The sequence below is a fragment of the Gymnogyps californianus genome, chromosome 5 (genome assembly GCF_018139145.2).
Source record: "Gymnogyps californianus isolate 813 chromosome 5, ASM1813914v2, whole genome shotgun sequence".
NCBI lineage: Eukaryota > Metazoa > Chordata > Aves > Accipitriformes > Cathartidae > Gymnogyps > Gymnogyps californianus.
Genome location: NC_059475.1, coordinates 25,554,599 through 25,577,213, shown reverse-complemented (window position 1 = coordinate 25,577,213; position 22,615 = coordinate 25,554,599). Strand labels below are relative to the sequence as shown.

The window sequence follows — 22,615 nt, the reverse complement described above, 5'->3', positions numbered from 1 at the left end:
CGCGGGGCTGCGGATTAGCCCTGATTGGGAACTAATGGACTTTTCGTTACAGTTTAATGCGAGGAGGGGCTGGCGGAGCGCTCCGACCGAGGCAGACCCCGGGCAGCCCTCCTTCGGCTCGGCCAAGTCGGAGTGCCTCTGCGAGCCCCGCACCGCAGCGCTTCTGAAAAAAAAAAAATTTTTTATATATATATAAAAATCATCTCCTGCCCGGTCCCGGAATCTCTCCCTTTAGTTTTTGTTCTTGCTGTTATTTAACTTTGCCGAACAGAAATCCCGAGGCCGAGTATAACGCCGCAGCATCGAGGACTGCCCTCGCATCATTTCTTTCAGGCTGCTTCTTCGTTCGCCAAAATAATTGCTGGGGAAGTAACTGGCTGGAAAACCCGTATTTAACGCGCTCACACACCCAAATGCTCTCCTCCATGAGCGCGGCTGCGAGTCCGCTGCGGCGGAGCCGGGGATGCGGGAGCCGGGGCGCTGCCGGTACCCGCAGCCTGCGAGCGGGTCCGCATTTGCCCTGCGGCGGAGCCGCTCGCAGGCTGCGGGTACTGGCAGCGCCCCGGCTCCCCTGGCCGCCCCGAAGTGGTTTTTAGAAAGACTCTCATGCATTGAGTTGGTTTGCTTTTTATTAAGTCGTGGACAAGGGAGAGAGAGAGGGTTGTGGTGGGGTGGGGGAGTTTGGGAGGGGAGAGAGAAACGACGAGGAAAGAATTAAGCAAGGTAATAAAGAGAATAAGGAAGGCAAATCCGCTGAAAGCTTTCTTGGACCAGAAAGCTGAACGAGCCCAGTGCTGCTCTGAGGGAGACTCGCAAAATGGTTTGAAATCTAGTAAATGAATCCGTCTCTGGCTGTTTTTAACGACGACCTCGCTAGAAATCCCTTCTGCATCTGGGGGGCGAGGGGCGGGGGGGGGCTGTTCTTGTCAGATCCGAGCTAATGAAAACGGCGGTGCTGGTCTTGCTCCTGGAGCGAAGCCCTGGGGGTGGCGGCGGCCACGGCCCCCCCCGAGCCGTCGCCCCGGGGGCCGCACCCGCGCCCTGCCGCTGCGCTCCCCCCTGAGCTGCATCCCGCTCCCCCCGCGCACCCAGATACACACACACACAGATGAAAGCCACGAGTCTCCCCCCTCTCTGCATGGGGGGAGGAAGCCGGGGGAGAAGGCAGGACACGCGGGCCGGGCCCCGGGGGAGCCCGCTGGGAGCCCAGAGCCGCCGCCGGTGCCCCCGCTCCCCGCCCGCAGCCGGCTCCGCCACGGCCCGTGCTCCTGAAAGGGTTAAGGGCCTTCTTTTCTTCCTTTCCTTTCTTTTTCTTTTCTTTCTTTCTTTTTTCTTTTTTTTTTTTTTAACTGAAGAACTGTGGATGTAGTTTGCGTAATATCTTTATTACTGAAAACTTCAAGGTAAGCGAGCAATAGAAACCAGATGTGGGGATGGGAGGAAGGCAGGGTAAGAGCAAGGGGTAGCAGGAGTTAACCGGGGGAGGAGGGGAATCAGGTTGAATGGCGGGAGGGGGGGGCGACGGAAGGTGAGTATTGATTTATTTTTAAGCCCTTTTTGGGTTGCAATTGACCCCTCGAACGAAAAAGGGCTCCTGCCAGCCTCTACCCTTTTGCAAGTTCACCTCTGGCAATCCCAGAAGCCGGGGCCGATTTTGTGTGCTTGGCGACCCTGTTAAAACCCCTCCCTGCTGCCCTCCCGCTTTTGATCCAGTTGTTTTACACCTGGAGAGAGAACGTTTTTAGAGGCAAATAAATAATGACGATCACAAACGTGCGGCGAGACGCCGCGGAGAGCTTGCCTGGCGATGTGCTGGGCGTCCGCGGCACCGCCGTGCCAGGGGACGCAGACGGCTCACGGCAGCGCTGGGAGAGCTGCCAGCCCTGAAGGGGTTAATGGGGGGGAGGCTTAAAGGCCTCTGTATTGCCTTTAATACAGAGGAGGGGGACGCGGAGGCCGGGGTGCCCGCAGCTGGCGGCAGTGAGCAGCGGAGAGGGCCGGAGCGAACCGAGCGTGCCACGACCATTAAATCGTCCCCGGTGCTTCCGCCTGCGCGGATCCCACATCCATCCCTTCATGGCATTCGTGTCATCTGTTTGATTTTCTATTTTTTAATCATACAAACTTTTGGGGTTGTTTTTTTTTAACGCAAAAGTTATGACCTCCACCCCCCTCTGCTTCCACACACCCCCAAACACATACACACACCCCCCTTCCTGGGCCCCCTCCCCTCCACTGTCATCATCTACATATTAATTGGGGGAGAGGTCTCTCTCTTCTTTTTTCCTTCCCCCCCCCCCCCCCCCCCCCCATGCGTGGGGGGGAAAGTGCGGAGAAGAGCCTCTTTAGAGTGTAGATAGTTTGGAGGGAGAGACGGAGGGCAAGTGTGTGTGTGAGAGAGAGAGAGGGAGGGAGCGAAAGAAAAAGACCCCTTTTACTGTGCGAGATCTTAAGGGGGTTTGGAGATCTGGTTAGCTTTCAAGAACATCTGAATCCTCTTAGAGCTCCCTGGCCCAGCTGTGAGTGTGTGTGTATGCGAGAGGGAGAGAGAAAGAGAGGTTCCTGGTGCCCCTCCAAGCGTATTAAGGACACTCGGGCCTTTTAATTTTAGGAATGAATGCTGATACTTGTGTTTCTTATTGTGATCCGGCTGCCATGGATTCCTACTACAACGCAGCCTCCCAGGGCACAGAAGGCTCCTCGCCTTTTAGGGCATTTCAAGCAAGTGACAAGTTCAGCCCTACTTTCCTGGCCAGCAAAGGACAAGGCTTTGGTGACAGCAGCACTAAGTGCCGGAGCCGCTACAGCCAGCAGGAATGTCAGTCCCTGGATGGCAGCGTGCAGGCTCCCGGCTCCGCCGGGGCTCCGGCCTCCTTTAACAAATACCCGCAGCAGCAGCAGCAGCAGCCGCCGCACCTCTACATGCAGCGAGGCCCCTGCAAAACCCCCCCGGAGAGCAACCTCAAGCTGCAAGAGAGCAGCGGCCACAACGGAGCTCTGCAGGTCTCCTGTTACGGTGAGTCCTTGGCGTGCGGCGGGGGAAGCACCGGGGGCAACCGGACAGAGACGCCCGGGGCTGGAAAGGGCCTCCTGGGGGGGGCGGGGGGGGGGAGGCTGCCCGGCAGGACAAGTCCTCCCGGGGTCAAGGAGACCTTGCCCGGCTCCGGCGCGCCGAGCGGCGCTGCCGGCCGCGGCGGCGGAGCGCAGCGCACCCGCGGGCAGCCCCATCCCGCCGCAGCGGGGGCCGCCGTGCCCCCCGAATATCTTTATTCCCAGCCGGGTCTGGAGCCCGCGATGCCTGCGGGAAGCCGCCTTTCCCCCTCTGTCCCGCTTTGCGGTGATTTTAATCATAATTTCTGAGCGGGGCCGATGCGCTCCCGGAAAGCGTTAGCTCTTAAGCAATGCAGGGAATTCCGCATTAAACGGGGAGAGAAACAGAAAGAGGAAGAAAGAGCGGACCGCCGGGCTGCGCAAAATATTCTCTACGGGGACCCTCTTCCAGAGGGAGAATTTCTGCAAAATTTCACCGAAATCTTCACTTTCCGCTGTAACGGTCTCTCCCACTTCCCTGTCTCTCACTTTCTCCTCTAATTGCCACTCCCCTAATTGATTTCTGCCCGGCTGCAGATAACCCACTCGCATCCTCTCCGCGGGTCATTAGCGGCAATTAAGACACTCCCTTGCACTGGTGCTCGGCAGGACAGCCTGGAACGGGGTCGCTTCTCATGTCTTTTCCGAGCGTGGGTTTAAAAGGCTTCTTCGGGAGGTTTCCGCTATATCGAGGCGATTAGGGAAAAGAAAAAAACAAAACAAACAACACTCCCCTCCAAAAAAAAAAAAAAGCCCCAACAAAAAAGCCAACAACCAAGCAAATAAACCCCCACAATTGTTTTTCCGAAGAAGAGAAAGTGGAAATGAAATCTCTTCCTCTCCCTCCCGGTGATATCTGTGGGGGCAAAGAGGGGCTGCCCCGGCCTGGATTCAGCGCGTCGCTGCTGACGGGGGGGCGGCCGTGTCCCCATCCTCGATGCGCCGGTCCACCGTGACCCCGCCGGGCAGGGACAATGACAGGGCCGTGCCGGGGTCTCCAGGGAGCCCCTAAGACGGGCGGTGACTGCAGAGTGGGGGCGCGGGGAAGCCGGGAGAGGCCCGGGTCAGGCCGGCGATCCCACCTCTAGGCTCTCGCCGTCATTTTGGGAGCTCTTTGCCCTGTTTACTTTCCCTTTCCCCCATCTCTAGACTTAAAAGGAGGCAGAGGAGCCTTCCCCCTGCCCATCTTCCAAACCCTGGCGTGCCGGGCCGCGCTCAGGCGCCGTCCATCACCCCTTGCACACCCCAGGGTGTCCCCGCACCCCTCCCTGTCCCCGGATCCAGGTCCACAGACCCGGTTCAGGTCACCTACAGGTGACTCCTTTCGCGGGGAAAGGGTGTTAAGTACTCCCCAGGCAGCCGTGCCCGGGAACCGCAGCAGAGCTCGGCTGCCCTGCGCCCGGCCGCGCTGCCCGCTCTCCGCCGGGTCGGGCAGGGGTCGATCCCGTCCCCCCACCTCGGGCCGCCCTCTGCTCCTGCCCCGGCCCGCACGGCTCCTGCCCGCACCCGGGTGGCACAACCCCCCCTCCCGCGGGTATTTCCCCACCGGGCCGAGGCAGGAGGCCTCTGGCTGGGGGGCTGCTTTCGCGCTTGTTCTGGCCAGGGCTTAGGCTGGGGTTTTTTCCCTCTCCCCCTCTTCCCCTGCCTCTTCCCCGTGGGCGGACAACCCCATGCCGGCGCCAAGGCCCGCTCCGCATCCGCGGCGGCCTTCTGGGGCCAGTCCAGGGCTCACGGGGAAGGGAACGGTGGGGCCGGGGAGCCCCGCGGGGACGCGCGGCCCCGGCCGGGAAGGACCGGCTCTCCGCTCCCGCCGGGCGAAATGGGAGCGCAGGGGAGCCCCCGATGCCTTCCCGGCCGCCCTGCCCTACCATCCTCTCCCTGCTAACCGGCTCTCTTGTTTTCGTAGGTTGCAAAGCCCAGGGCGCCAGCTTAGCCTGTGATGACACATTACAACCCCCGGTAGAGCCACACGAGTTTATCACCCTTCTTAGCACCGCCCGGGTCACCCCTGATTTATTTTCAAGCGGGGCTCCGGGCTTGACTTCAGTGGGTGCCCCGCGTCGGCGACGGGTGGCCCGGCCCGGCCCCGCGCTCGTTGCGAGCCCCTTGTGATGTGGCTGGGGACGGTGGGCTGTAATAAGAGACAGATGGATCCGCGAGGATAATTAATAGCAATAATAATAATGGTTAATGATCGAAGAGAGAGACTCGCTAACAATAGCCAGATCGGGGTTTCGCAGAGCGGCTGCAGCACGCGTAGGCGCCTCTCCGCCTTCTCCCAAACAGCTAAACCCACCGCGCCGGGCGGAGGAGCTGTGCCCCGGGAACCCCCGCGCCCGGCTAAAGGGACAGGGACCGGGAAATCACCGAGCCTTGTAAATACCCTCGACGTCGGTGAGAGCGGGGGAAGAGAGCGCCGTCCCCGTTCTCCGCAGCGGGAGTAAGCGCGGCCAGCTAACGCGCAGGCGGGATGCAAGGCGGGTGGGGAGAACTACAGGAGGGTTTTGCTCGGGAAGCCGGGGAGCAGGCGGCTGCCCCGCTGCCTCCCGCCGAGCCCGCTCCGGTGCTGGTACTGCCGTGCACGTTGTGCAGAAGGGGAAAGGAGCGCGGCGGCCGTGGGGACTGCTAGCTCCCCGTCTTCCCAGTTGCCTGGGGCTGAGGCGGTGGGACGCCGTGCCCGTAAGTCCCTCAATTTAAAAAACAACAACATTCCCCCCCCCAAAAAAGAGCGGAAAAACCAAAACCGAGGCCGAAAAAAACGGCAGGCTCTTCCGCCAGGCAGTGCTCGGGCGGCTGGCTTCCCCCTCGCCCCCGGAGCTGCCGCGGGCCCATCGCCCGGGCCGGTCTCCGCACTGCCTGGGTGACACCGCTCCCCGCACGGCGGCCCCGCAGCCGGCCCTCGCCTCCGCCTTTCCCCTCCTCGCTTGCAGAGCCCCCGGGCGAGCCCAGCGCGGAGCGATGTTCAAGCGACGTTCAAGGAGCGGCCGGGCGGTGCGGCGGGGCCCGGGCCATCGGGAGACACGGCGGGCACCGCAGGCACCCCGAGAGCCGGAGGGAGAGGGCATCCCCCCTTTTTTTTTTGGTTAATTTTATTTTAATTTTTTAATAAACAAGTCGTTTCGAGTTATAAAAAGCCCGTGCCTGCCATCTATTGCTCTCGGCTTCTATTTCTAGATCTAAGCCCTTCCATTGCATTGTACGGATAAATATAGGCCAGGGAGAGCTGCGGCCGTAAATACACGCAGGACACAAGCGGCAGTTGCCGAAGGGCTTCCAGCCCGGCTGCTGGCAGGGCCGGTGGCACCGGGCGGCCCTGGCTCCCGGCCGGGCTCCCCGTGGCCCCCTCGGAGGGGCGGCTGCCGGCCTGGCCCTGGGGGGGCTCCCGGCGGGGCTCCCCGCCTCCCCCGTCGCTCGCCCCCCTGCCTGCGCGCTGCCGACGGGCCGACGGCCTCGCACGGCTTCCCCCGCTTTCCCTGCCGTAAATAGGGGTACGGGTTATCCCGCAGACCGGCACCGGCAATTAAAGCCGAAATCTTAAATAAAAGCCCTCAGAACAGGTTATATATCTTGGCTTAGGAGGGGAAAAAGCTTTCGAATGATTTATGTGCTGTAGTAATCTGACTTGCTATTTCTACTGCGTGGAGCTGAAGTTATATGTCTTGAAACATATGTATGCATATACCCATACACACACACACACAAATATATACATATCTTGCTGTCTAGAAATACGGGCTGGAAAAAAAATCCTTTGGGGAGTGAAGGCGAATGTGATGGGGATGTTTGCTCAAAGGAAACAGGAGAAAGGAAACGGGCTTTCTCTAACAGAGGAAATTCTTTAAGTGCCGGGTTATGCAAATAATGACCATTTCTTTTATTTAGCCAGCAAATAAAAAGTGCAGTCTAAACTGCGTTATTAATAGAAGTGCAGAAAGCAACTGCCGTAGGAATCGGAGGCTCGCTGCGTGCTTTTTTAAATTGACACTTTTAATGCATTTCTCCTCCTCCTCCTCCCCCTGATGTAATGTAAACTGCAGGCACGGCAGGAACGAGCTCGCTGGCGGTCCCCCCTCCGCCTCCCGTGAGAGACCGCTCGCTGCCAGGCGCTCGGGGCTCCCCGCGGCGCCGCGCAGAGCCCCCGCCGATGTTCAAGCGCTTTGCAGAGCTCGTCGTGCGCTGGGGAGGACCGGCGGCATCTGCCCCCTTCCCCCGGCTCCAGCCGCAGCCCCGAGCCCGGGGCGGGAGGGGGTACCCGGCGCCATGTGCTCTCTCCGGGGCTCTTGCAGGGCTCCTCCACATCGGCCCATGCCGTCCCCCACCCCGCACCGGGGTCTGGGAGTGTTACGGCCCCCCCCGGGCCTCCGCCCGCCCCGCTGCGCATCTCCGCGGGAACCGCTCCGCCACCGGCCCGGGAGGGCGGTCGCTGCCCCTCGCCCGGCCGCGGGGTGCAGAGGGCTTTGGGAGGGGGACTCGGGCTGCGGCGGCCGTCCCGGTCCTGCCTCCCCTTCCCTCTCCCCGCAGCTTTGATCTCGGCTCTCGGCTCCTGCCCGGGCTCCTTCCCCGCGGATAAAAGCGCCGGCGGGGAGGCAGGCGGGGTGTGCGTGGGCTTCCCCCGCATCCCGGCGGGGAGAGGTGCGGGGGGGCCGGGGTGGGGAGATGCTGCTGCCCTGATCCCCGCGGGGGGCAACAGGAGAGTGTAAGGGGGAGAAGTATGCGGGAGGGAGGCGCGAGTGGGGAAGCGGGGGAAGGGGAAGGGGGGACGGGACCTTGGCGGGCATCAGGGAGAAGAAGCAGGCGAGCGGAGCCAGCGAGGGCGGGGAGGCGAGCTGGAGGGGAGCGGGGCGCCAGGGCCGGCCCCTTCCTGGGTGCTGCAGGGCCGGCTGCCCGGCGAGGCTCGGCCGCCGGCTCCCGGCGTGCCGCTGACACCGCCCTGGCAATCGCCCTCTCTTTTCCACAATAGGGCCACCAGATCTGCCATTCAAGGGCTCCGGCACCCTCCCAGGGAGGGGAGGGAGCTCTCGCCAGGAGTTTGGCTAAGCCTCTGTTTGAACAGACACTCGGAGGTGCGGGATCTCCTCCGCGGAAACCTGCGGGATTTCCTCAGGGAGCAGGACGCGAAGGTAGGGCTCACGCTCCTTACCCGGCTGCGCAGGAAGATTTATTCGCGGCTCTTTCCAAAGATGTTTTGCGCTTCTCTTGACTTGGACGGTAGATCTGGCTGGAGGCTTTTATAGGATTACTGACCCGAGCTGTTTATAACGCTCATGTGTCAAAGGACCGGGAGCCTCCCTCCCCCTGTATTCCTGCCGCTCCCTCCTTGCAGGAAGATTTCTTTTCGCACTAGAGCTGTTTATTTTCGACTTGTCCGCTGCTGATTGGGATTAACTCCGCTTTAGCCCTACACTGCTGCAGCGCACGCTTGTAACCCCAGCAGGACGTTACCAGCAACAAGAAGGGTGCGGAAAGAGAAAGAGTCTTAAAATTTTTACTAGTCTTAATTGTTTTGAAAGCAACACAGTGCGAAGCAGACAAGAAAAATACTGATGGGGAGAGAGATTTGGAGATGCTTACTGAGTGCGTCTTTTCCTAAGGGTTTGGTGTAGGAGTCCTATTAACAATGTATGCTGATGCCAGATAGCGCAAATGAGCTGTGCGTGTGTTATCTGGAGCTGCAGGCTGTTTATTTTGTGCAGCCTTTTGAGTGTACATTCAGTGTGGTTGCATGACTAACTGGCTGGGGTGATTCACTGGCTGCTTTATGGGTAACTGCTCAAAACAAGTTGTGAATCAAAAGAGATTTCTTTGGCTGTGGTTTCTAACCTCCCAAGTTAAATGCACTCAGGGTTTAAGGGGAGCTAATGTGCAGACTTCAATCCCTCAGATCTTGAAGATTTATTCCTTTTCCAAGCCCTGCGTTCAAAGCCATGATGAGTTTCCCTTGTAAGAGGGAGGCGGTGTCTGGGAGGCTCGGAGCCAAGGTCTGCTGCTAAAGGACCTCTCCAGCCACAGCCCTGTCCGTTCGGTCGCCCTGGTTCCCGGCTCTTTAGCCAGTTTCGCTCCCTGGAGTCCTTATAAGCCGCCTTATTATCTTGTTCAGGACATTTGGGTAGCTGTAGCAATTCTCAGGTAAAAAGTGGCAGTAAGAGACTTTTCTTCCCATTTTGCAGTCGGAAAAACTGAGACTCAGAACCTGCGAGTGGCTTGTGCAAGGGGAAGCTGTCGCCACTCAGTGGCATCAGTGTGACCTTCCCAGGGCCGTGGCTCCGGCAGAAGGAGGCTCTCAGCGGGCTGGAGAAGGACCCCGCTGCCGGAGTCAGAGGTCCTGTGTTTGGTTTTGGAGGGGACTGAACTTAGGTTTCCTGACAGCCAGGTCCTTATTCAGTGCAAGAAGCTGTAGCAATCGATGTGTTCTCACGTGCTCAGGTCTCTCAGTACATAAAATAGGCTCAACCTGCCAATCCATATTAATGGTCTCATCTTTAAAAAGCAACTCATCAGCGTGGGCAACCTATATTGGCCAACGCAAGATATGGGTTGGTCACTGCTTTTCAGAAAATGCTGAGAAATCCCTGCCCCAAAAGTCATATGTTTCTGAGCTATTCCTCCTACACATTTGGGGAAAAAAAAATATCCCATCTCAAATGTTAATCACTCAGCTCGGAAAGCATAGGTCTAACATCTTCATGTAGATACATTTTCAAAAGGAAAAGAGAAATAGTTCTGGATTAAGAGAAGCCTGAGCAGTAACACAGCTAATATAGGACCCCTGTAACTTGAGAAACATTTACTAAGAGATGGATGGGAACATTTCATATGAATAAAGCATTAGAGTAATTTACCATAGTTACGTGTCTCTCAGCTGCCTCAACTTGTAAATGAAAGTTCATAAGTAAAGGAGGAAAGCTACTTACACATATTAAATAAATGACCTCCACTTTATTTTCTGTGTAAGTTCAGGTGAATCAATGTTATTATACATACTGGTGAATCTGCTTGGCCATGTTTTCATTCATGCTTGCAGATCATCTTCATATTTTGACCGTCATATAAGTAGACATGATGTGAAAGAGCAATTGTGATCACCACGATACTTCCAGGGCCATTTTTTGATCAGAGAGGTGGGTCAGTGAGGAATAGGGGAGAGGGATGGAGGAAGGAAGGAACAGAAATGAATGAGAAGAGGCAGGTGGAGAATGAGAGGAGATACCTTGGACGGGTGATGAGCAATGGCAGACTCAGCACTATTATGGAAGGTGGTCTGCAACTGACTTTATGGACTATATAAGTATGAATCCACCAGCATCAAATTCTTTCTCTGTTGAGAATAGCTGTGATTCAACATTTAGTGGCTGCTATCTTCAGGTCCCAGCAGGATTTAGCCATGACAAGCTGGTAGGTCTCTCGTTATCTGCACTGATCGAAGACCATTGCATCACCTAAATCAGCAGTTAAATGCCTGTTTACATCTGATAAATTTTTTTTTAGTGAAGATGCAGTTTAAGGGTTTATCCTGTTGCAGTTAATCTGCCTGCTGGAAACAGATGGTTGAATCAGTATTATTTCTAAATATATTCTTTATTAGCAAGAACTATGTTCATTAGCTGTAAGGCAAGTGGGTTTTCAGCTGGTGACAAAGCCTGAAAGGTAAGTTGGTTTAGTCACTGATAGACACGCTGTATGCTGAGGCTGGGTGAAAACTCTATGGGGCTTATGAAGATAACAACTGCCTTTATTTAGTAAAAGTCTGAAAACACTACAAAACCAAAGGGGGGAAGTCAACAGAACATCAAGGCCCATCAGAGAAGTGCCATCAATGGGAAATGAGAAACCTGAGGAAGAAACAGAACAAACATTTTGGGCAGGCTTCTGTCTGGGGGAAATAAAATAAAGTTGTAATGTCTCAAAATAACTCCTATCTGATTGCTGTTGTGTTTAGGGAGATAGGGCTTTGTGTGCAAGCACCGCTACATAAAAGAAATACCTCAGGTCTAATCAGTTCCTCCTTGTAGTGGAAGCTGCCTCCTCAGGACTTCAGATATTGGCTGACTGCTTCAGTTGGGAGCAGTAATGCTGGTGTCGGGGTAGGAAGCAGTTTCCAAAGAGGGAAACGGGGAACTATTCATTCTTTTGATGCAAGAGGGATCAGATAACAAAGGTGCTTGCAGACATCTAACCTATTCAGGAGCAGTGGAAAGTGAAAGCAATTCACACCAGAATAAAATCAAAACAAAAGAAAGTTGTAAACTGTGCACAGGGAGAGAGGGCAATATTGGGCATTTTCCTAGAAAGGGTCGAAAACAATCAGAGAATGACTGTATGCTGGGACAGTGCCCAGAGAGATCCGAAGGCCCAGCTGCAAGACCTCGACTCTGTGAGGTGCTGGGGAACATGCATGACACAGGCCAGAAGATGTTTCAGAAAACAGGGGAAATGGGAAAATGTTATTCAGCCTGAAACTTAATAGGAGGCCTGAGCCACAGCAAGGTTTCTGAAAGAATAGAAAACCATCTCAAAAAGGAAACCAAAGGCTCACCAGGGTCCCAGCTTGCTGGTCGTGGAGTTGGTCTCAGGCTGTTGGGTCTGCCAGGCAGGGCTTGGGTCACCCGTAGGACTGGCCATTTCCAATGTATGTGCTCTGTAACACAAGCACATGGAGGCCCACAGCATCAGGTTCTTCCAGCCCCAGCAATGCCACTTGAGAAAGGACCGCATGGGAGGCTGATGCAAGTCCGTTCCCACTGCGTGGCCAGCTGGAAAGAGGAGCCGGACGGAGCCTTGCTCTGCAGTGCTTGTTCACAGAGAAGAGCCTGAGGCCAAACGCTGGGGCAGGGGTACGCTCTGTAGCCTGGACTGTGGTGCTGGTCTCTGGTTCAGGAGGCTGTGAGACCTTGTGGAGCACCGAGCGGTTCTTTTCCAGCCTTCCCTGGGATGGTGCATGCCCAGATCTCATCCTGGAGCGGAGCCAGGAGCACAGCTGTGGCAAGGACCCATACCTGAGAGCTGAGAAGCACTGCGTTATAGACATAACCTGGCTTATCAAGATTTGGTCTGAACCTTCGTAAGCAGATTGGAGCCAGATATCAGTCTGAGCTAGACAGGACACAGCCAAATGCTAGAAGGCAAGAGGAAGAAGAGACCCACCTAAATTGGCAGAGGACCTGCAGACATTTTGTGTTCCTCACGTCTCCAGATGCCAGTGAGGACTTCCAAGATAAATAGCCGATGGACCAATTGCTAGACACTTAGGCAGATTGTGCAGGAGGCCAGAAACACTCCACGAAGCTGTGGGATTTATGGCAGATCTTAAATATTGCATTTCAGCCCTTGAACAGAAGTCAGAAAGCTGCTACTGGAAGAGAGGGAAGCTGGTTGCTTTATATAGGTATAAGGTCCTGTGCTAGAGAGAAGAGTATTTCCATCCAGTTCATACCACTTCAAGCTATTAGAAAAAGGGACTTATGCAGGATAGAAAGCAATGGGGGATTGGCTACAACATCAAACATGAGTGCAGCAGCTTGGTTAAGTGCGGCTCTGATGGGGAGGGAAAATATCCACAGAGAGGGTTGTTATAAATATATGGCCAGTCGGGACAGAGCCTCATAAAAATCTACTGAAAGGCCCAAACTTAACTCAGGAAACAGGGGGACCTGAAGCTGCACATGCAAAGCTGGGTGATTCTGGTTTTAAGTTAGAGTTGAGGCTGTAACCAGACTTTGTGGTGCCCAGGGCTGGATATTAAGTTGGTGTTCAGAGAACCCTGCTCTTCCCTTGTAGCCTTTGATTAGTTTGCTTTTGGGAAGGGTACTTTTGTGGCTGGTTGTACTGGAAATCCCCTTTTCCTTGGGCTTGGTGGCAAAAATTGGAGTTCTTGGTTGAACAACCTGTTTGCCTCCATTTGGCAGTGGTCCATTTCAGAGGGAGGGCTATGGGGGAAGCCAAGCAGCAAGAGAGGGGTTTATCGCCTGTGTAATTTATAGGCATCGCAGATGCTCGTTCAGGTACTGCAGCTGGTTATCGAAACTAGACAGAGAGGGAGATGACGGGACAATCCAAAATGGAGCCACCCCATGGGTATGAGGGAAAGCAGGGACTGGGGAAAGTGTCCTTGCTGGGGAGAAATGCATGCAGGAAACCGGACTGCCAGGATCCAGGAAGGTGCTCAGCATAGCCAAGGTGGGAGATGAACTAACACTCAGCATGTACATCACTGTGGTTGGGACCTTGTCAGTGAGCACCAGGGCTTTCAGCCTGCAGTGTTTTCCTTTAAAGACATGGCTCATGTGAAAGAAAGAGGTTTGGGCAATCTGTTTGCAGTGCCTACCTCCGTGGGCAGGTCCCTGAGCTGTCTCTTTGAGCTTGTAGCCAGTTCTTGGACCTCATCTGTTGTCTTGGTTAGAAAAAAAGGCCAGCAAGAGCTTTGCTGTGTAATATATTAATCAAAGGGAGCTTGTGCTTTACCATTAATAGATAATATCTGGGATGTGCCTTACTAGGTTCATTTTGATTTCCACAGTGGATATCTGGAGGTGAAAATGGCTTTCGTGTTAGCACAAGTCCATAGCAAACTGTAGCATGGGTCTCCCACCTGCTGTGTAAGGCAGCCCTCACTCGAGAGACCAACAGACCAGGTATTGCATGGCCAGCCACCCAGTCCCTGCGTTATAGCTGAGGATATCCTGGTGTATGGTAGATCCTTTAATAGGAACTGATAATGTTTTATAAACAGGCTGTCATGAGCTCGAGGCTGCCAATCTGAAATTGAACCCAGAGCAAGGTGAACTGTTGAAAAGAGGTGTAACGCACCCTGGGCATACGCTCAGCCAGGGGCGATGGGGCAGTGCTTCCTCGATGCGAGGGAAGGGAGCACGGCACTGTCAGCCTGCCTGGCCTTGCAGGGCACTCATCCTGCTGCTGGAGGCTCAGCTGCAGACTTGCCAGGATTACAAAAGCTCCACATGCTCCTTGTGAGAAAAGAAAGCTACCTCGGTGGCCAGAGGAGAGTGACTGGGCATTTTCAAAGCTGAAGCAGTTTCTGTTGAACGCAGCTGGGGGTGCCTGTGGGGTGGGGACAGCACTGACATGAGACTATAGTCACCAAAGGCTAGTTCTGCCAACACCTTGTTCAAATGCCTTTTTGGGGGCAGACACCTCCCTCAGCAGGACAGCAAGAAAAGATTGAGACTGCATCCTTTTTTTTCTCCTTTCTTTCACAGTCTGCAGGAATGAAAACGCTCCTGCTTCATCCAGTAGATGTAGGTTTGCAAGAGCAGAGTTCAAGAAGCTAAAAGTGTCCCTCAAAAAGGCTCCTGGTATCAAAATAAGGTGTGATTGAAAAAAAAACCTCATTTGGCAGTCATGTCTGCTTTTGAGTATAGACTCTCTTCAGAGCAGCAGGGCAAAAGCTCTCTGGTCATGGTGGGAAAGCTCGGAATTTAAAGATGAAATGTTGTATAGGAGATGGGGACATAAAACAATGGGTGATGAGTGTTCATGAGAGCTCATTATACCCGAAACACTCAAAAAGGAGGTTCTGAGGTTTTGTTGAGATGTCAAAACCATTGGACATCTTGAGGTTGCAAAATTCTTAGTCAAGACAAGAGAGAACTGGTTTTGAGGAAAATGCAGACAGATCATGGAAAATTACTACAGGAAATATGATGCATTTCTTGCATGTGTTGTATTTCAAATGTGGGTCCCCAAAGTTGGGGAGAAACCCTACTGAGCAGTCTCTCCTGGGGACCTTACTGCGATTCATTGCTGTTGATGTTGTTGGGCCTTTGCCTGAGATGGAATCCGCCAGACAATATTTGTTGGTAGCTATGGATTTCTTTAGAAAATGACCTGAAGCTTACCGAAAAAGGAACCAAGAGGCTGTGATTGCAACCAAGCTTCTAACGGATGAATTTTTCACCATATTTGGGGACCTAGACACGAAGACCGTGCAACAAGGCAGAGGCTTTGAGGCCACAGTATTTCGGCAGGTTTGTCAGATGCTAGTAAATGCAATAGGAGGTACCCAGCATCCTGTGTATGGTGGAGAGGGGAAGCTTGGCTGGTGTTGAGAGGAGGCATTGAGCCAACTGCATGACACTTGGCCTAGATGCCCCTATTTACACTGCCTGGTCTCCCAGTGCTGCTCCTCAAGGTCTTGGTATCTGGCTGCCCCATGTCGGCATCTGAGAGACCTTAGTGTGTCTTGCACAGCACTAGAAACCTATGAGTGGGCAACTGAATCGCTCCCCAGATACTTTACAAGAGAACGACAAAAGGACCAGGACTAATCCAGCCCTTTGTCTATTCTGCTGATTTTAATGACTTTCAGAGAAGTAGAAAGGGAAAGTGCAGTCTGACCCCAGTTCTCCTTTTCAGACATTAGCCAGGAAACATAGCACACTCCTTGCAAGAAGTTTGTAAATTTGGGCCATTTGGTATGCACTGGTCTGGCCTATCTGGACTCTGCAAAAATCAAGTGGCACAGCTCAGGTTTTTCTAGAGAAAAACAAATGCGAGTATTGCCTCAGGCAACATGCACATTCTCTGATGCAGGCTTATGTGTGGAAACCTGGCTGATTGCACATCCCACGGAGATGGAGAGATTCGGAGCCCAAAGCAAAAAAACCATGGTGTGTAGCAGTGACCACATACATGCATTAACATGTAAGAGGCCAGTGGGTCCTGGCCCAGGAGGAGTTATGAGGGGAACTGAATGGGTCCCAAAAGCCAAGAATACAGCTGTGGATGTTGAGTCTACAGAAATTAGTTCCCTACTGGGGAAAAATAGGGAATGGCCTGGTTTAGCCCACAGATTTCATTAAAACCAAAAACTTTGCTGAGAACTCCTTCTCAGGGGGTCAAAAGGAAAGGGAGCAGCAGCTGAAAGCCTGCAGTGGCATCCCAGTGGAAGCAGAGCCAGTCTGAGCTGGCTCTATGAAAATGGCCTGACAGAAAAACACGATACAAGTATGTAAATAGCTAAATTGGTTCCTCTGACACTTTTCCTCCCTGTATGTCTGAGACAAAGCAGGTTTGTGGGTCTGGGTTCTGCTGGCAGGAAGCTGAGCAGGGGGTGGTTTTGCAGGGGTGCCTGGTGGTGGTGAGCGAAGCAGTTGCCTTTTGCTCAGCCCCGTGCCAGAAGTGCTGATATAGCAGTGTGAGCATGGGCAAGCCAATGAAACCAGCAGATGAAGGCACTGAAGACTGCTTGAAGCACACCCCAGAGCAGGCTAGGTACGCCCGGAGCAGGGGGCAGGGGTAAGCAGGGGATCTGGCAGTGTGGTGGTGATAGCACTGTAGCACCATGGTTGAGCCCAGCAGGGCTGTCCCTGCCCGCTCCTCGCCCTGTCGTGTCCGGCACAAAGGGACGTTGTGCCAGGCCACCCCTTCCCCAGGCAGGCAGCTCGGCTCCACAGCCCCCAGCTCTCCTGGCAGTGCCTTCTCCTGGGGGCAAGACCCATTAAATAAAGAGATGACACACTGGCTTCCAGACTGTCCTCAGCTGGTAATAATCTATAGAGCTTCTTACTGTAGCATCTGAACATCACAGTCCACCTACTGACAGGAGATGGAGCACCAAAGTTTTCTTTTCTGTTTATGTCAGATCACGTTCTTGACAAAGTTACACACACACACATCCCCCATGCGTCTCAGCTGGGAGTTATTTTACAAAGGAGTTGCTTACAGGGGAAGGTTATTTAGTCCAGTACGTGCTACAGTTTGAAGCAAATTGGGCTGTATAGCAGTCATGCTATCCCTGTTTATAAGCCTCAGCTTCGTCAGCTGTAGGAGGTGTCAATGGCGAAGAACGGTGTAATTTAAGCTGATTTGGGAAGCTGCATCTTTGCGTTGGAAAACAGAGGATACGAGCTGCAAATACTCAGAGAGTCCCTAATTCCAGGCAAGCCTCTAGGTACCAGCAGGCGCAGCACAGGGGGTCTCTGACCCCTTCTTTGGGACAGAGAGCTTCCACAGTTTCCTCTAGCACTAAAACCTGGGCTCTAAAACCCTGGCTTGTTGGAACCTACAGCCTTGTAACTGTGTTCACTGAAGGAGTTTTGTAGTTTGGAGCCCCATTATTTACGTCCGACTGTATATCTTTTCCTGAGAGCCTTATGAACAAAATGAATTGCGGCAGAAATCACACGTTCCCATACAGGCATGTTTGCCTCTTGTCAAGTCTGCAAAATCATGACCCAAATGTATGGTGAGATAGTAAATCCAAGAAGACAGTGTGCAGGAAGCCTAGTCTGAGATGAGAAGCAAGGAGAAAGCAACCCTCTGCAGCCCCCAGCAGCTTTCCTTGCAGATGCTCTGAGCCCAAGAGCTGGGGATGCTTTGGGAAGCAGAGGCCAGCCAGTGCCTAGTGGCCCCACTAATGCTAGGAGTCCTCAGACACTGGAAACTGAAGTGTTTATCTGTTCTTCCCAAATTTCATTCTTTCCAGACCCTTGCAGATAGGCTTATTTCTAAAGAGTGGAGGAAGACAGAGCGGGGGAAAAGGGGTCTTGCTTACTCTCAGCTAGGAAACTCTGAAACAGTACGTACCTTTCAGACCGGTGCTTTTGACATGTATTAATTCCAGCCCATGTTTTATGGTTGTGTATTTTATTCTCCTCTCTAGGCCATCCTGCCTGCAGTCGCTCTTTGCACATGTTGTTAAGGCCTCCCATTGCTTCCCACCCTGCTAGAAAAGGCAACTTTTAAACACCGAAGCTCTGGTTGTGGCACTGGTGTAGGGATGGCGTCTTCTTTAGGCAGAGCCCTTCTGAGCTGGGGGCTGTGTCAGCACACAGATGCCCACATGTAGATCAGAAATCTCCCAAAACAAGGGCTCCCTTAAGGGAGTATTTTTGGGAGACAGGGGGCAGGAGGAATGAACACCCCTTGTGTTATATTTGCAAATTGTGAGCAAGGTATGGTGTTTCGAGGTCTGTCTCAGACCCAGGATTGTAGTTGGGATGACGTTTGTGAGTAATCGTTGGTCAGCAGATTGTGTGTGTGTGTCAATGGGTGCAAGGAGTAGGCAGCTGAAAGGTGATCTGTGGTGGTGAGTAGAAGGTAGGTACACAGTGGACACATGAGATTAGGAGTCTTTTCTGTTCCCTGGTTGGATGAGCATCACTGGCAGAAGTAGGTTTCTGGGGGAAATACTCCTTTTCACGAGTTCCTAAAGATTATTTCTGTAAATATTTGCTAATGTTTACTTGACATTTGCAGTCACTCATGTCAATATGATCCCATCCTGGAATGTTAACTGGAAACAAACACAAAAATGGGCATGAGCTCAGCTGATGTGGATACAGTTTTTAATTTAGGCTGATTTTCATGGTCATCATTTTTCATGTAATCATCCAGTTCTGCTGAGAATTAGTGGTGCTCCAGGAGCTTCACTGTTTCCAAGAGCCACGATTTTTTTGTTCTCTGTTAGGAAGTGTGTTACCAGAGTCACTATTGTTTGTGTCTACTGTCTGACACTTCCTACCAAAATCCCGCCTCCAGTTGCTTCTAACTTAATCAAAACTTAACGATTTGGCCTAAAACCTTCCACAGCAGTTGTTTGCCTCTGGCTGTTTTTATGATACTTTTTTTTTTAAGTTCATCTGAATCAATTAAGCTGTTTCCAAGAATGTAGCTAAAACTAAGCACATTTTTGTTTTCTCTGTGTTAGAAAAAAATCTGATCATGTATTTTTTCATAAGTGCTGGTGCACTGTGCTGTGGAGCAAGATCGTCAGACTTACAGCTGGGCTTTGGGTAGGAAATGTGCTTCATGCTTTTCCTCTGAAAAATTATCTAAGAACAAGCCTTAAGGAGCTATGGCTCTCACTCGCTTAGTAGTGATAGCTTTGATTTTCACACGTAAATACACTGCAGATTTCCCATGTTCTGGGCATGTTTCTAGGCAGGTCTGAACTCACTCTTCTTTGGCCATTTAGCCCAGTAGATGGTCCAGCCTTGCTTGGACCCAGGCAAAGTAGGGGAGCACATTGTTTGATGTAACTACAGACACAAGAAAAGCTGTATCTGGGGAAGCAGCAGAAGGCTGGGATAAGAAATCTGGATGTGGCAGAAACTTGGTCTGAAGGCTGGGGAGTGTGTCGGATTGAACTGGGGCTTAGGACCGGGTGACCAAGATACAAAGGTATTGCATGATTCAGGGCATCTGAGAGGCATAGCTGAAACCAACAGGACTTTCATGTCCGAGCTGCAAAAATACTAGACGATGCTAAGTACTCTTTAAAACTCAGGCTTAGATATCTCAGAATGGCTGTTGTGCACTTGGTGACTCTCTGTCTTGGTTTGCCATCCGTACAACATGAGCAATAGCAGTGCCTCATCTCACCAGGCTCATTGTGGCTCAGGCATCTCTGCGCAACCCTCCGATCTGGCTTGGTGAATGCTGTGGGAAGCCCAGAGGACACTGCTGAACAGGGTGTGGATGCCTTGCAGTAAGTAAGGATTGCCTTCACACACTGGACGATGAGAAGAAAATGGAGAACTGTTCACCAGGGGTACGGATCCGGTATATATGATCCGAAGACCCAGGAAGCAAGAAGTATGTTAGAAAAGAAATAAGAGGAAAGGCACAAAAGCCCTTAACACAGTGCTCTTGCTGCTCATCCTCCTGTGTCCAGTAGATATGTTTGGTCCCAGCGCTGGGTGTAATCATGGTGCCGAGCAGCCAGGGGCCACCTCCAGCTGGCAGATGCAGTCCATCAGTGCCGGTGGAGCCACACCGCTGTGGGTGCCATCCGCAGCCACAACAGCACAAGAGGCAAACATCTTCTCCTGTTCAGTCTGTCCCCAGAAAAATTTGGTCCCAGCGTGGCTTTATAAAGCAATTCAGTGCTGCAGGTGATGGTGAGAGATCCACATCTTGGCCTGGTTCAGTCCCCACCAAGTGCAGTGGCCAGACCCCGGTAACTTCAGTGGTCAGGGTCAAGTGGCTGGAGAGCACGCACAGGACAGGTGGATGCTGTGGGAGTGCAGCTCACCGGGCATGGGCAGTCTGGGGGGAGAAGTGAACCACAGAGGTGGAGAAGAAAGTAAAGGTCAAATTCTCTTGGCTTATGCAAACCTACTTCTGGTTTGGTTTTTTTTTTCCCCTGGTGACAATTAAATGTGTTGCAAGGTGAAGTAGTCCTCAAGTGAAATGAAATCCCCCTTCCCTTCTCTGACCTCGGAATGCGTAGCGCTCTGAATTACTTGACAAACACTGTTTACCCTTCAAGCAATTCACGACTCCCCTTTCACAAGTAAGAGCACACTTTTGTGGATGTTTCCTTGCTCAGTACTACCTAATGGAATTTTTTTTCTTAATAACTGTCATTTGCCCTGCATCTTGTTATTCTCAACTCAAAATTAAAAACTTAAGTTGCTGGCTGCAAATACTATTCATTATTCCTTTACCAGAGGAATCTTAGGCACATTCATCCCATTTCCTCTTAATGCCTCATTATCAATAAACCTTTGCCTCACTGCTTCTGTAAATCATTTTCATTCCTTTCCTTTGCGAACCATGTGCTTGGGCTCTTGCATAAATGTCTCATGAGAGTAATTGGCCAAGTCATGTAGTATCATTTTTACTCCTTGATAAGCTGGCAAAACTTCATTAAGAGGAGATTATTGAACTACACATATATATTTTTTTGGATGAAGAAAACATTGCACTTACTTAAACCATGAAGCAAGCAGGGTTTCCCAGTATTTTCTTGAGCACAATGGCTTGCATGAGAGCTTGGTATTGTTCAAAAGACTTAGATTACCCTGGCTGCCACGGGGAACATGCACCTTCTCTCTGCTGTGATACAAAGGATGTGGCGCTAACCCTTCAGAGACAAAAGTGCACTAAGCTGGGGGTTAGATTTTGGGGCCGAGGAGAAATGGGGGAGAGTTTCAAACATCCTTTCCCTCCTCCTCATGGCCCCAACAGAAAGAAATGCAAGGCGTGAGAGCGTAGCACCCATGATTGATGGTGGGCTCCCATCGGAGGCTGGAGCGGCGCTGGCGGTTCCCTACCTTGGCGGCTGCTCTCCACGGCAAATGCCAGCGGTGGACGTAGACCCAGAGCCAGACTGGGGCAGGGGAGGACTGGCTGCTGCAGAGGCTGGAGGGATCCTACAGAGGCCAAGAGTTTATTAAACTTCAGTTTAACTGGAGCTGAAATATGTGCCTCTAACGCAGGGCAGCAGAGGTTAACGGAGTCCTTTTTGTAGACATTTTATGACACTCTTTGGGCATACATATAAGAAGACTGGGGCGTTCTGAGTAACTTAAATAAATATTTGTTTAGACTGTGTAAGGGGCAATTGGAGTTTTCAGGCAAGTCAGTCTTAGATGGATTTTTCTTTCTTTGCCCTTTCTCCCCAGCTATAGCGTAGACACACAGCGGTTCATGGCCAGGCCACGCAGCACAGCTATGCCCCCCCCCAATACCTCGAAACAGCTTTTGTGGTCAGTGAGACCTTGAGGCCGCCATGCACCCCCTGTACTGCATGGGGGGCTCATGGGGACCGAGGACGACAGCCCCTGGCTAGCAGGGATGGCCACTGCCCTCAGACCCTGTCGGGAGTCCAGGCTCCCCCCTCTCCCTTGACACGAGCATCTCCTTGGCACGAAAACCCCGCGGGGCTGCAGCACCGTTCCCGTCTCGTGACCCCACGGCAGGGAGATTTTTTGCAGCAGGTGATCTGAGCAATGGAGCGAGGAGGGTGTAGAGGTTGGGGGAAACAGCCTGCCGCTGTCAGGTTTGCTGTTAGTTATTTTGTCTCCCTTCTTGGCTGGCAAGTTCCCAGTTTGGTTGTGCTGCTTCTTGTTTCATTTTGTGATTTTGCTGCCCTCTTTCTCTCTGCCAGTAAAAGCTGATGCCAGTCTGTCGCCCAGCCCCAATGACTGTGAATTGGTGGATTTGGTAGCCAGAAACGTAATTTCTTTCTGGAATACTTCTAAAAGCCTAGTGCTCGTAGGAACATTAGCAATTCCCAGACCTGGCCGGCCTTGAGTTTTGCAATGTGGAGTCAGAATGGAAATAAGTTTTAGCTGTGCTTCCAAGAACGGGCAGGTTTGGGGAAGGCTGAATGTTTTTCTTCCCTCGTCTGGGCCTTTCTTTACTAATCAGCTGTATAAAACTGAAGAAAGGCAGAGCTATTTTGTTAAAGAACCTGGCCCAAACTTTGGCCCAATATTTAAACTCAACCCTTTCTGTGGTTCAATGAGGTTCAGCCAACTTTGTGTGTTTTCTGTTTTTACTCCAGCTTTCCCATCACTCCTGCTTTCCAATTTCCAAGCAAAAATGGTAGCACCCAAATCTCCCGGGGATGTGCTGTACTTGGGTAGCAATGAGGCTGCCGCAGCATCTCATCCAGATTCAGAGTCCCCAGCTCTTCTCCATGGGGGCACCTGGGGGCCCAAATTGGGAAGCACGAGGAGCTGCACAGGAGCTGTGCTGGGAGGATTTGTTGGGGCTTGTCTCACTGCCCGTCTGAAGTACATAACGCGTCACTTTAAGCATAAGGGTAGTCCAGGGACAC

At 52.6% G+C, this 22,615-nt stretch overlaps 2 protein-coding genes across 2 annotated transcripts in view; one reads left to right on the top strand and one right to left on the bottom strand.

Annotated features, from left to right (window-relative positions):
* Window positions 1-22,615, bottom strand: part of EXT2 (exostosin glycosyltransferase 2) — a 334,688-nt gene that overhangs the window by 198,284 nt on the left and 113,789 nt on the right. The gene's annotated exons all lie outside the window — the stretch shown is intronic.
* ALX4 (ALX homeobox 4) overlaps window positions 2,556-22,615 on the top strand; it is a 40,760-nt gene continuing 20,700 nt past the window's right edge. The window contains exon 1 of the mRNA XM_050898480.1: window positions 2,556-3,016. Within this exon, the coding sequence (XP_050754437.1) occupies window positions 2,614-3,016 (403 nt within the window). The 5' untranslated portion in view covers window positions 2,556-2,613. The remainder of the gene's footprint in view (window positions 3,017-22,615) is intronic.